The 13,615-nt window shown below is 37.6% G+C and overlaps 1 protein-coding gene across 2 annotated transcripts in view; it reads right to left on the bottom strand.

Annotated features, from left to right (window-relative positions):
• Positions 1 to 1,046: 1,046 nt before the first annotated feature.
• MIPEP (mitochondrial intermediate peptidase) overlaps positions 1,047 to 13,615 on the bottom strand; it is a 78,764-nt gene continuing 66,195 nt past the window's right edge. For both annotated transcript variants that reach the window (XM_064441140.1, XM_064441141.1), the window contains exons 17-19: positions 10,764 to 10,885; positions 9,916 to 9,989; positions 1,047 to 1,296 (exon numbers count right to left, since the gene is read on the bottom strand). In XM_064441140.1, coding sequence (XP_064297210.1) covers positions 1,202 to 1,296; positions 9,916 to 9,989; positions 10,764 to 10,885 — 291 coding nt within the window. In that variant the 3' untranslated portion in view covers positions 1,047 to 1,201. The remainder of the gene's footprint in view (positions 1,297 to 9,915; positions 9,990 to 10,763; positions 10,886 to 13,615) is intronic.

Raw genomic sequence — 13,615 nt, 5'->3', positions numbered from 1 at the left:
CCTGCAAATCCATATTCACAAAACGTGATATACTTCATCCAGTAAAGCTCTTAAAGTAATGTGAGCAAAGCTGTAAACCGCTGCTACACAATAAACCAAACACACCCAGATAACAGATAAAAGGACAAAAGGGCCCAGTTAATGGGAGAACACTCCTCAGAAAGCAACTGCTCTACTCCTGACCTGTGAGTACTGAAGCTCAGTGAAAGACCTCCAAAATATAAGCCCAGAAACTAAAATTCTAACACTGTTGGATAGAAACTAATTGAACAATACCAGTTTTATGGCACCTTGTAAATTCCATTCCTCCTCCCAACCATTTTATGTACCTGACACAATGAATGGTCCATCTTTTGTATTTAGCTTTAAAGTTTGCTACTTCTGCTCCAAACCTGGAGAAGACCTGCTCAATGGCTTTATATAACAAAAGATACTACTTTTACTTCAAACGTGGCCACACATATACCCACTGGATCATCGCAGCTGCAAAAGCATGACTACTTTCCATGTTATCCTCTACTAGGAAACATTTGTGGGGTACCTTTTCTACTCCTTTGTCTCTTTTTGTGTTGCAAGATATCTCTTTCCTCCACACCTCAACATTTTCCATCACCTACTTTTATGACTAGTTTTTCTTCTCCCATCTTTGTGTTCACTATTTCAAATACAGTTCCTAGTTTTTCACTTCATCTTTCTTTCCAATTTCCCCTCTCAGCTGCAAACACAATTTGCTTTTCCCCAGTGCAGAACTCCTGCAAGAAATAGGGTTAAACAAGTATAAAGAGTATCCATGAGCATGTGAGAAAGACCCATGCAAACGGTTCTGGGTCATGACACATGTCCTAATACTGAATCCAGGGTGCATACCAAAAGACCACTCATACCACTCCACCCACCCTGAGGATGAGTTCAATTCCCAGTTAACCAGCAGTTCCTACAAGATCACATTTTCTAACAGTACACGCTAGAGGATTTGCTCTCTCAAATTCCATGCCAAAGCTCCTATGCAACAGAAAGCCATCACCTTCACAAATGAAACCACGTGATACAATGAAATTATTTATTACTGTTCCACCGACATGAACATTCAGACTTTTACAAGTGTTCACCAAGAACCAAAACCAGTCACAACAATATTTTATCCACAATTATTTAGATGTATGCTCTCTTCCATAAAATAATTCAGTTCTGTTGAACATTTTTATGAGTCCATGATAAAGGTCTCGAAGTCCTGGTCTAAGTCTGAAACAAGGGCATCCACAAAATCTTCAACTGAAGGTGATTTCTGAAGCATACCTATAAAACCAAGACAACAGACTCTTAGCAAGAATACTATGACCTTGAAAGCTTTGTCAATAATAATGCTTATTGCTAACTAAATTTTAATGTCACAATATGACAGAAACTGCTATCATATTTCTTCATCAAGAAATAAATGCAGTTACAGTGCACAGGTATTATTTGATTTCTTCACGCTACCTGTTACACATTATCACAAAATTGACAAGTTTCAAGACTATGAGCTGATTTTTATCGTTATAATCTTGCTTGAGCAGGGAAATATATTCATTTTAAAGCAATGCAACCATAGACTCAATCATTTCCAAACGACTGGAATAAATCAGTGATGGAGTGGGTATCTAGATCTGTATCTGCCAAGCCTCAGGTATGACAGAGCCAGAAAAAACAATGTATTTTCTGAAAGTGTTACACACCTTAAAAGCAGTTAATCTAGTAGTTAAAGTACACATACCTCTAAAATGTCTCACAAGGCATGAAACATACCCAAACAAATGCATTTTCAGTGCACTGCAGTTTTAGTTTTGCTTTTTTTACAGTACCAGGACTTACTTTTTATTAAGAATTTCAGTTAGTGCATATGTTAGCTGTAGCATATAGCTACAGAATAACAGGCAGGGAAATTAGCATAATGAAGAATCATGCTCAAGTACTTTGTCAGGTAAATCTATAAGCAGACCAACTAAAAATTTCACACCTTCCTCCCCAGAATCCCAGATTTTAGAAAGCATCAGAATATATCCTATAAATTATTTTCAGATGGTTCTTTGCACTAAATATTACATTAATATTGGTCTTTTCACTGTTATTAACATTTTCAAGATTATATATGGAAATTTACTGCATTACTTGTACCAGAGAAAAAACACTATAGCTGCCAAATAATGTAAATTTAATCTTCATACTTTGAAGTGATCTGTTCTTTCTGACAACTGCCAATGCAAATATAACCTTGTTCTACCCTTTCTGATCAACGTACCTACTGAGCGTAATTTTATATTCTTTCACATCCTCAACAATATTTGCTTTCAGTGGAAATTATAATTGCATGCTGCTAAAAGACCAGGATCTTTTCCTACAACACAATGATTCAAAACCCACCAGGAAACAGACCAGCTTGAGGTAATTTTGTGTGAGCAACCAAAAAGAATTTTCTTGCTAAGACATCACAGAATCCCATTTAAATCTGATTTAAACACATTGCAAGTATCAACACAAACTGCCATGACGCAGTAGATTAATATTGAGCACTAAAAGGAAAATAAATCCTGTACTACATACAGATTGACTGAAATGCTGTTAAATGAAATTTGCATCAAGCTATTTTTGAAATCAAAGAGAACAGAATTAGTATTTCCAAAAACTTGGTAAACTTGACATCTACTCTAATGTTAGTAAAATTGCTGTGGAATTACTTCACAATGTGGAATTAGTTCACAATGAAAAACAGCTTGCTATATGCTGGGCTCAGAAACAGATGTGTCCAGATACCAACTACTAATCTAACCTCCCCAGAGAGCCATGGCCTCTTGAAGACTCCCTCTCTCAGGTTCCTGAGTGGGCTGGCTGAGGGACAGGCGTATTTGCTCCTCAACAACCTTGGGAAAATTCCAGTTCAAACTCGTATTATTTTCCTGCAGTTTTCTCAGAAGTGGAAAGAATGCCTTCAGAAGGTGACATGGATGGCAGCCTGCTGGAACACGTACTGTCATGCATGACTACATCTCAAACTCAGTTGGAGGAGTCCAGTCCCAACAGCGCAACTCATTTTGCCTTTTTTTGGCCTCCTTTTGCCTCAGACATTTACATCTGAACTAACTGGCTCTATTTCTCCAGACTGAGCAGTAGGAAGACCTTCATGGGTGCCACTCATCTGACCTTTTTTCAGGTCTAATTTATGATGAGAAGAGCTGTGCCTATGAAGAACCTACTTTTCCCTGTATCCCAGAAAGGAAACCTGGATGACTAGCTCAGGTCTAAAAATCTCAAGTCAGTGAAATTATTCCTTCCTTCTAGTTTTTAAGATGTGGCTACATAAAAGAACCATTTTTCTATAGTCAATATGCCCTCTTCTGTCATGTATCAATACGAAGGGATGACCGTAATGCTGCATAGACAGTGTATAAAGATGGACATAATAGACATAACCACCACTCCCCAAGCCCCAAAATACAATATTCCAATATTCCCTTCCAATACTAACTTTATAAAAAACAGCCAGCCCAGATGATGTTTAGCTAATTCTTTCGACACGCTAAAATTTATTCTGCTGTGGACAATTCTTAAAACTATGATTATCCATACATTGTAAAAGAAGAAAAGCTAACAGTATAATGATTAGCAGGGAAGATGAGAGATTGATGCTGGGATTATCTTCAAGTAGATTTAATTTTCCTCTTACATAAAAATGGCAAATTATAACAAAAACATTCCAACCCTGGGTATTACAAAATGAATAAAAGAAGCATAATTAACTACAGTACACTTGGAAGTATTTTAGTGCAGCTGAATACAGTCTTACCAAATCTCTCTCAAAACTTGTTACAAATTGCATTCATTCAGACTCCACATGGTTTGTTTTAAATACGAAGGAGAATTCAAAACCATTTTGGCAACAATGATGTCAAATTACCTCCTAGCCAGTAGCTGCAGTAGCTCCAACTTTTGATAATGCAAACAGATTTCAGATTTCTTGCATTAGTGGTCTACTGCATTGCTATTTTCCCATCACTGACATCAAAAGCAGACACTAGCAGAATTTGCTTTTACAAGGAAAGGATGAAGAGTAACTGACGTCATTGCTGAAGAACTCCTACTGTAGTAAAATGATCATGCCCTTATGAAATAAATAACTACAGATTTTAGAGTAGACAGCTCCAAAAGAAATAGACACTGATGGTATTTCCGTGTTTCAACCTCTTACTCTACACAGATGTGTTAAGAATGGTCATGTCTCCCTTTAAACTCAATTAAAATATATCAAAGCATGATCAGCTTTGATATATTGTAACTACTCAGCACTTCAGTCTAAATGATTTAGTAAGATGTCCACAAGGTCTGATGGTTGCAGTTTTAAAAACTAGGAGTGTATTTTATATGTTTAGTCCAACTCCTATTTCAGCTCAGTCTCTCCCAAGCCTAAGGCAACTGCACAGCTTATCTTCCCTGCTTTGAAGTCTTCTTTCACATTACAGCACTGTGGTTAACCACACCCTTTTGAGAGATGGCTAGCTATAACCTACAATCATTGAAAACTGGGAGAAGAATAAAGCCTGTGGCAAAATTTGGCCTCTGCCCCTTTGGAACACTAATTATTTTGGGTCCATGTAGTTTGAGTTAACATATAGCTGCCATTAACATCACCTTTTAGGATTTTTGCATATTTCTTATACTTTCAAAGAGACATACAATCATAATCTGAAGATTTTTAGAGCCTCTTCAAATCATAATCATTCCATGAAGTATAACTTGAGGCACAGAAAAACAAATTTTCCAACTGCACTGGAGCAAATGCATGTTCATTTACAGATTCAGGTGGTTTGATTACCACGCGTGCACATGGCTGACTATGTCTGTCTGCATGCAATGCAGCATTAACAAATCAGGAATGCAACTTCGCAGGTATTTTGCACTAGGACTTCTTCTGAGACTCAAAGGGCAATGTGACTGCATCAAAACTGCAGAAGTGCATGGCAGGATATGTTCCATGCTCTCCATTCCCAGAACATCCAACCCAGTACTTTTCACACTGCAGTTCACTTTCTGCCTATGCACCTGGGTTTCTTTCCAGCCAGGGAGTGCCAAGGGAGAGAGGGAGGGATGGTGCACACCTGAGTCTTGTTCAGACCTGCAACCATACAACCGAACCTGGAAGGGACACCTGGGTTACATATCTTTAAAGAAATTTGGAATCCCTAATGCCATGTAGTCCTGGGGAGGAGAGGGTCTGAAAGAGCCATGTGGCCAACCCAAAATGACAGAGGAATCAAGTTCTTCTCAAACTGTATTTCCTCTCTAAAGGAAAAAAAAAAAAAAACAAACAAGCCTCTTGGACAAAGCATTGTTCACCCATTTTTTAATTGCTCCTGCTATCCATATTTGTGACTATTTCTGTATTTTGGAGATTATCAAAGGGGTAAAAGGGGGTCACTTCAGAAAACGTAAAAAAAAAGTTTCATAAAGCCTTTGTGGTTTTTTTTTTTCTAAATGGAAACAAATGCCAAGAGAATCAAATTCAAACAACAACAAAAAAGTATATTATGTTTTCTAATTAAAGACTAGTCCAAACAGGAATCTTGTCAGTAACTCCACTGGATGGCAGGTCAGATCCTTTATCTTCCCTAATCAGTACATCTATGGAATCATGTGGGAGAAAGATGAAAAGCTAGGGTCATATCCAAACACAAAAGAAAGACAATAGATAGCTTCTGAGAAGAAAAACCTAACAAAGAAACTATAAATGAAATATGCTTGTGAAGTTATCTGTTATCAAACAGTCAATTGATATGGCTAACTTCACAATGAGATACGGAAGCACTTCAAGGGTGACGCTACATATGTGCATCTAGAAGTCAGACTTGTACAAGCACATTTCTTTATATTTAAAAAAATGCCTGAAATAACAGCCTACGGAACTTATGTTTTTTGAAATATGGCACCAGAGAGCACAGAATCTGGACTGCTTCCCTGAAGAAGGGTAAAATCAACAAGCTTTTAAGTTTGTGGGAATCTGTCTTTAATCAGGAATCTGTTTGGTCATCTGCTATGGGAGCGCAGTGTTACAACTGATGAAAACCAACAAAAGATGGAAATCAAGTATTCTGGAAGACCCATAATGAAAAGGAAAAAATGCAGCAAAAGGAGTCAGAAGCTGACTGAACCTAAACAAAGTAAGGAACAAGTAACTGTTCTTACTTGTCTCCTTGAATTCTCCATTTTTGTAATACATTCAGCGCAATTAAGTATAAACATATAATAAGCTTTTCCATCATGTGTGTTCTATGATTTAACCCCAAATAATCCCAAACAAGCAATCAATTTATTAACTTGTCAAAAGACTTGAGTCACTTTAATTTCATTTTCCAGGGAGTCAGTCAAGCATGTTTTTTTTTAAGTTTTGCACTATCGACAGAAAAACATCACAATATGCACAGGCAAGGAATCTGCTGATGAATTCTGGTTATTTTTATTATCTTGAATATCTTCTAAAATTTCTGTTTAAAGTAAAATTAAAGAAATTCAGAGTATAAAAGTGAAATTCAAAACATAAAAGTAGCCAGTGTGATAATCTGAAGCAAGGAAGATGTACCCTTGGTGAAAGAGGATCAGATCAGGGAATACCTAAGCAATCTGGACATACATAAGCCCTCAGGCCCTGATGGGATGCTGAGTAGTGAGGCAGCTGGCAGCTGGCATTGCAAGGTGACTCTCAGTAATCTTTGATCAATCATGGCCACTGGGAGAAGTGCCAAAGGACTGGAGAAAAGCAAAAGTTACTCCTGTCTTCAAGAAGGGCAAGAAGGAGAACTCAAGGAACTACAGGCTGGTTAGTCTCACCTCAATCCCTAGGAAGGTGGTGGAGCATTTCCAGGCTCATGAACAACAAACAAATCATCAGGAATAGTCAGCATGGATTCACCAAGGGCAAGTCATGCTTAACCAACTTGATAACCTTATATGATGAAACAACTGAGCTGGTATATGAGGGGAGAGCCATGACATACTGTCTACCTGGATTTTAAGAAGGTTTTTGACAATGACTCCCATGAGATACTCACAGAGAATCTGTTAATGTGTGGGCTGGATAATCAGACAGGGAGGTGGACTAAAAACTGGATGAGTGGCCAGGCCCAGATGGAGGTGATCAGTGCCACGAAGTCTGTTTGGCCAATAACTAGTGGTGTAGCCCAGGGGTCAACACCAGGTCCAGTTCTGTTTAACATCTTCATTAATGATCTAGATGATGGGGCAGAGCTCAACAAAGAGAATTATAAAGTCCTGCACCTGGGGAGGAACAACCCCAGGCACCAGCATATCCCGGGGGCCACTCAGCAAGAAAGCACTCTGGGTGAAAAGCACCTGGGGGTCCTGGTGGACACAAAGTTGAACATGAGCCAGCAATCGGCCTTTGTCACAAAGGTGAATGGCATCCTGGGCTGCATTAGGCAAAGTATGGCCAGCAGGCTGAGGGAGGCGATCCTTTCCCTCTATTCAGCACTCAGGTTCCCTGTGAACATCAGGAAACACTTTTCCCCCTGTGATGGTGACCAAGGACTGGCACAGGTTGCCTGGGGAGGCTGTGGAGTCTCACTCCTTGGAGATACTCAAAAGCCACCTGGACACGGTCCTGGGCAACTGGCTCTAGGTGGCCCTGCTTGAGCAAGGGGGTTGGACTATATGCCCTCCAGAGGTCCCTTCCAACCTCAGCTATTATGTGGTTATGTAATTCTGTGAAAACATCTTGAAAACTTCTGCCAGTTTTTGTAAGTCATAGTCTGTACTCTTATCACCAGTGCCACTCATGCTAATGCTGACACAGAGGAGTTACTGCTGTCTGGTTCTCCTATTACACGTGAACAAACACACCAGCAGGTGCACTACAGTTATTGACCTTAATGTGACACAAAGTTATGTTTAGTGGTCTATGGATTTACTGATTTAAAGAAAAAAAAATCAAACTGTATATCTTTTACACACAGATTTTTTTGTCACATCACAAAAGATCCCATTATTCTACCACTAACATCAAGTTCACTGCCCTGCAGTATGCACAACTATTCCTTAAACACAGCTTACTCTCTTCTTCAAACCCCAGGCTGCAGAGCTATTGCCTCTTCATCTGTCACCATTGGTCCTACCAACTCACCAATGAAGCTACTGCACTAAATGAATTGGGTGAATATGAATATTGAAATGCCTAAAACATATAATCACTGCATTACAAGAGTTAAACTTGTTTGTGTGCTTTCACTGTACCTTGCCAGACTTCATCATACTTGGATTTCCTTTAAACTTAAAATAAACTTGGAATTTCCTGGACTATGATGGCACTTTTTCCATATTAATTTTAGTAGCAAGTTTTATCCAAAATAACTGATGCACACTCTCAACCCCAAACTGATTGTACCATGTTTCACTGTGTTCTCTCACATACAAGGGGGAAAGCCAGTTCTACTTCCATAAAATTTATATAAATCCATCGACACATTAACTTTGTAAACTTCATTCAAATAGTATTTGATTCAAAGGAGCACACTGCCAGCAACTTCAACATAGCCTCTAGGACATTCTAGGAAGATTCCATGCTCAGTAAAATTAAAAATACGTCCCAGAAATAGAAGAGATGATAAGCATAACTGGTGTTTTTAAACATTCTTTCTTTCTTTCTTTCTTTCTCTACCATATGACTGTAATTGGATTTGCTTGTAAAGATGTACATTCCTGTCTTGCAACTACTTAATCCACAATTCTGGGCTACTATTTTTTGAGGTTATAAACACAGACTCTGTAAGGACGGTAAAGAAAGGCAAGTTTGCAAAGTCATGCTGAATGAAAAATAACCCTGTATATCAGAAATACAAATAGACTAATCTAGAGAATATATAGTTGCTTAATGTATGAGTCTAAGGAGAGCAGAGGTTATGGCCTCAAATATAAACAGATAGGTCAAAGAACTGAAATGTTCTAGTTATGAAACTGTGCCAATCTCATGATGAAATACAGACACATTACCACTGTCTTCCTTATCTGTAGGAAAAAACCCACAACTTCCAGGGTACCAAACTGGAGGGAAAGGAGGCTAATGAATTAATATTAAGAATTTCAGAGGGAATTGAAAGATGCCCTATTAGACGAAGTTCTTACCAAGTGCTCATATCAGGAACAGCGACACTAATACAAAAATGTTTGATTTGAATACTGCAACATTACAGATGAAAGTCTTTATCCTGATCTCACTGATAGATGTGAGATAAAGTCAGCAGTTTCTCAAACTTTTTTCATCCTCCTGACGTTTTTTTCAATATACAAGGTATAGTATTTTTGCCATTGCTAGGAAAGATTTTTAGACGTTATTTTCCAGATTCAAAAGGCAAATATGGTACTGAGAGAAATAATGAACAATGCTTCTTTATTACGGTCTTCAGACTTCCATTTCATGTGAATGTATACTCAAAATACTGATACAACCAAAGCTATTTTGATGATGCTAAAATGATGTGGTCAAAGCAAGTTCAAATTCTTGTATCAAAAATAACCAGATCTGTTATTAATTCCATTTATGTAGAGATTACTCATTTTTTGTATCCAAAAATGGTGCCATCTATCTTCCTTCAAGTTTGTGATACTCTTATTCTCAATTCTTTAGACAGCCTTGTAAAACAACCCCTTCCAACACCTCACCCTAACTCTGTGTGGTTTTTATTCTGTGCATCACAAGGAGTTCTACTGACCATGACACAAAGTTGATGACCAGTCCACTTAACTAAATAAATAAACAAGTTTTATTTAATAAATCAAATGAAAATCATAATTAAACTAAAAAGACCAAACTGGGAAATGCAGTTAAATTATTTCTTCCTTGAGCAAGGGAATAAAACAGTTCTATTTTTTTAATACCTTGAACCATAAGTATGGGCTCTTTTCCACCGCCGTGTGCCAGCATCTCTCTACGATAACGCTCACCCATTGCCCTGGAGAAACACAGATGTTAGAGCCATCTGCAAACGCAACCTGTTCAGCTTTCAGAGTTGCTTCTAGGATCCCTAGATCTCAGAGACAGAGATCAAATGAAATCTTCTGCCTAAAACAATGACTGCCTTGATCCCATGTTGACTCCTCAAATTCAAATTACATTTAAAATTACACTATGAGTAACTGAACTAGACAAATTTTATACATATGAATATGTGTTGGTGTTTACAGAAGTTAATTTGTGAACAACGTTTCAGCCTTCATTGCTCCAAGGGGAAAAGTTGCTCTGTTACAATGCTCTGAACATTCACCTACGGTGCAAGAACATCTACAATTTATCATCTCACAATTTACTTTTTAATTTCACAAAGCAAAATGAGCAGGGTAGCTATACTTAGCTTTGAAGTTGGTGACATGAGGCTTGTTTAATACCCGCAGCTGCTTTGATTTCAATAGAAAATTACAAGTAATTAGGCATCTATGAAAATCAAGCTCTCTAATTACATCTAAATATGGATTTCAATGCCTCCCAACTGGCACACCTATATTTTAAAACATCGACATGAATTTTTTTGCATCAATGAACATGTCCCAAAGTACACTTTATACCTGTGGTTATTTCCAGTTTTGTAATCCTCTTAAAATCAAGAACAAGGCTAAAAACTACTTGTCATTAATAAAGCCCATCAACCTACATGGCCCCATTTGCTTCATGTTTTCCAGATACAAGTAGCATGACACTTCATTCTATTTAATATTTTCTCTGGTTTTACCTATCAAACGGGTCCTGAGCAAAACACTGTTTCCACACCATGGAGGCAACAGCCCTAGACATGAGGTAGGAGTAATATTTGGCACCGTAGCCCACAAGATGACTGAATCGCAGCTGCCAGGCCTGTAAGGAGAAAACAAAAACAAAAAAAAACCAGAACAGAGTAATCTTTTAAATCCTTTCAATTGTTCGGCATTTTCTGAAGTATGATGGCAGAAATCTGGTACTATTAATGACAAACAGTTAAAAAAACCCAACCAAACAACAACAACAACAAAACCCCCACAACCACCACCAGAAATCCCAGAATGAACACATCCCTACCATAAGAAGCATTTTTCAACCTAAATATTGTATATCCAATATACTGATCATCACAAATGAAATTATATGTAAGAAGGGTCAGAAGGAGAGAAAAAAACAAGCAGTAAAAAAAGCGTATTCATATTTGATAATAGGTGTGTTATTCTACTGGCCTTGAAAGGAAACCTTAATTACTTTATTACAAGTAACACCACATTTTATCATTTTCCATGTGGACAAGTGTAGTGCCGCACTTGGAAAAGTTCAATCTATAAACTTTTGCCACAAAAAAAGATTATAATAGGGCTTGCATTTAATAGTATAAAAAATACAGCTTCCCATATGCCAAAAAACTCAGCAGTAGACAAATTACATCCACATGCAATGTCATTGTTCACAGATTTGTCTGCACATTTTTAAATGCATACGTATAGCAGACTATCGTCTGTAATTGTATTGTTATTCATTTATGTATTGTTACTTGGCTTTATGACTCATTCCAGTGACGGTGGACTCCTTTTTTAATGCTGTTTGGTGTTGACTGATTACTTCTGTTTTCTTAGCAGAGAAAATCAGAAGTATCAGCTTACTTTCACAGAAATAAAAATATAAAAATACTTCTTTTTTTAATTTCCCTGACTGTAACAGAGTAATTTAAATTGGGAGACATCTCTGAAGGTCATCTGGTCCAACCCTTGCTCAAAGCAGAACCAACTTTGACGAGGTTTCTAAGGGCTCTGTCTAAAGTCTCAGTATCCCCAGGACTAAGATTTCATCACCTTTCTGGTGCAATATGGAAAAGCAAGCAGGTCCAAGCTGAAAAGAATTGTTTCCCAACAGATCTGAGCTTTTGAACTGAAGATCGATGAATGTATTGATGAAGGAGTGAGAAATTTACTTTGCCCTTTCAGCTCTCTGAGGAAACAAGTCCCATATGTTATTTGTCCTCTTATCCAAAGTTGAAGCTCTTAACATTCTTGTGATTTGACTGTTGTCAAGATTTTTGCAGGTACTATAGAAAACAGATTTTTAAAGAGGAACTAGAAGATAAACAATAAAGTAGCATAACATATTTTACATTTAAATCTGTGGGCTGTCATATGCTTGTTCTTATCCTAGAGTCAGCGACTGAAATTCTGAGGCAGCCAAACAGAAAAGCGAAGGGGTATTAGCAATTTTCCAGAACTATTTATCTTTGACCTTGATTCTCCATCACACTGTAAGTAACAATCTCCTGATTTTTGAGACAGCTGAAATAAACTATGTTTCGTTATTCAAGAAAGTGCTGATCATCATCTTATTCTCCATTAGCCAAGTCAAAGATGTATGTGTACGTTAAAAAAAAGAGAAGGTACAAAAAGAAAGTATTTGGCTTTTAATCGGTCCTTTTACCTTAAAAAAGGTAGCAAACAGCGGCCTTTAATCTAGACCATTGTGAACAGCTGATGAAAAACAAGGCTGTTAGCTCCCTTTTCTGAGCAACACCGACAAATAAAGTTCTCAAAGGTAGCTGTAATTCAGCCATTCAAAAGCTACTTTTAACAAGATGCTTATCTTCACCATAAGACAGGTGTCCAAAACAGATGGAATATGCCATAGGTGAGCAATCTACCCTCTACTGGTAGCATGCACAACTAGTTTAAAGCAGGTACAGCAAAGTTAGAGGAGATGAAAAAATGTCTCCAGTCTTCAATTTCCCTGTGAGGCTCGATGCTTGATGCAAATTCTTAAGAATGATTAACTTTTTTTTCTTTTCTTTAAAGTAAACCGCAACTGTACCGTACCTCATTGTAATGCAAGTATGTAGAAACATTCAGTTTGGACACAGATTCTCCAGTTTGCTCTGAAAAGTATTGTGGTTGCCATGTTTATACTTTTTAGCTACAGTTTTTCTAGCTAGTCCCTTAATTATAACCACAATCACTAAACTAAAAGCACATTTTGAAACAGATCAGAAAGCCTACATTTTTAGAAGACTGAGCAGGAAAACATGTCAGTTTTTATTTTATTGTACAGTACATTTTCAAAGTTAGGATTAAAAGTTTTGACTTCAAAGTACAACTCTCTTGGGAATGTGGAGAGCTTTGCTGATTAATTGTCACACTCAGAAATTTAAATAGTTTCCAAATAGTTCATTTCAGTGAAAGATCCAAGTTGATTTTTCTGCTAAACAAAAATAATTTCTAGGAGCTTGACACCGGGAAGAATATTTCTACCTCTCCCATCAGGAAGGATTTTAATGCATCATATAAATTGTAACTAGGACAGTATGTCTCTGTCAACAGCCCAGATTACATTGTTCACATCAAATGCTCTTGAATGTAATGGTCTGCACCTAAACCAGCTTGTCTGCACTTCAGGATGATCAGCCATTCCATTCATCAGGTTTGTTGAAACTCTCTATCACGAGTAAGCAAGGAGAAAAGAACATCATCTTAGCAACCTGTCCAAGACTAAAGGCTTGCTTCAGAGTCTGCACCTAAAACAGGCCTCAGTACCCTCTGTTCAAATGGAAGACATTTTGTTTGACCTTGTCTTTGCTAATATACT

Source organism: Phalacrocorax carbo, chromosome 1 (genome assembly GCF_963921805.1).
Source record: "Phalacrocorax carbo chromosome 1, bPhaCar2.1, whole genome shotgun sequence".
Taxonomy (NCBI): Eukaryota; Metazoa; Chordata; class Aves; order Suliformes; family Phalacrocoracidae; genus Phalacrocorax; species Phalacrocorax carbo.
The sequence above is the reverse complement of the archived record's forward strand: the minus strand, read 5'-3'. Positions and strand labels throughout refer to the sequence as shown.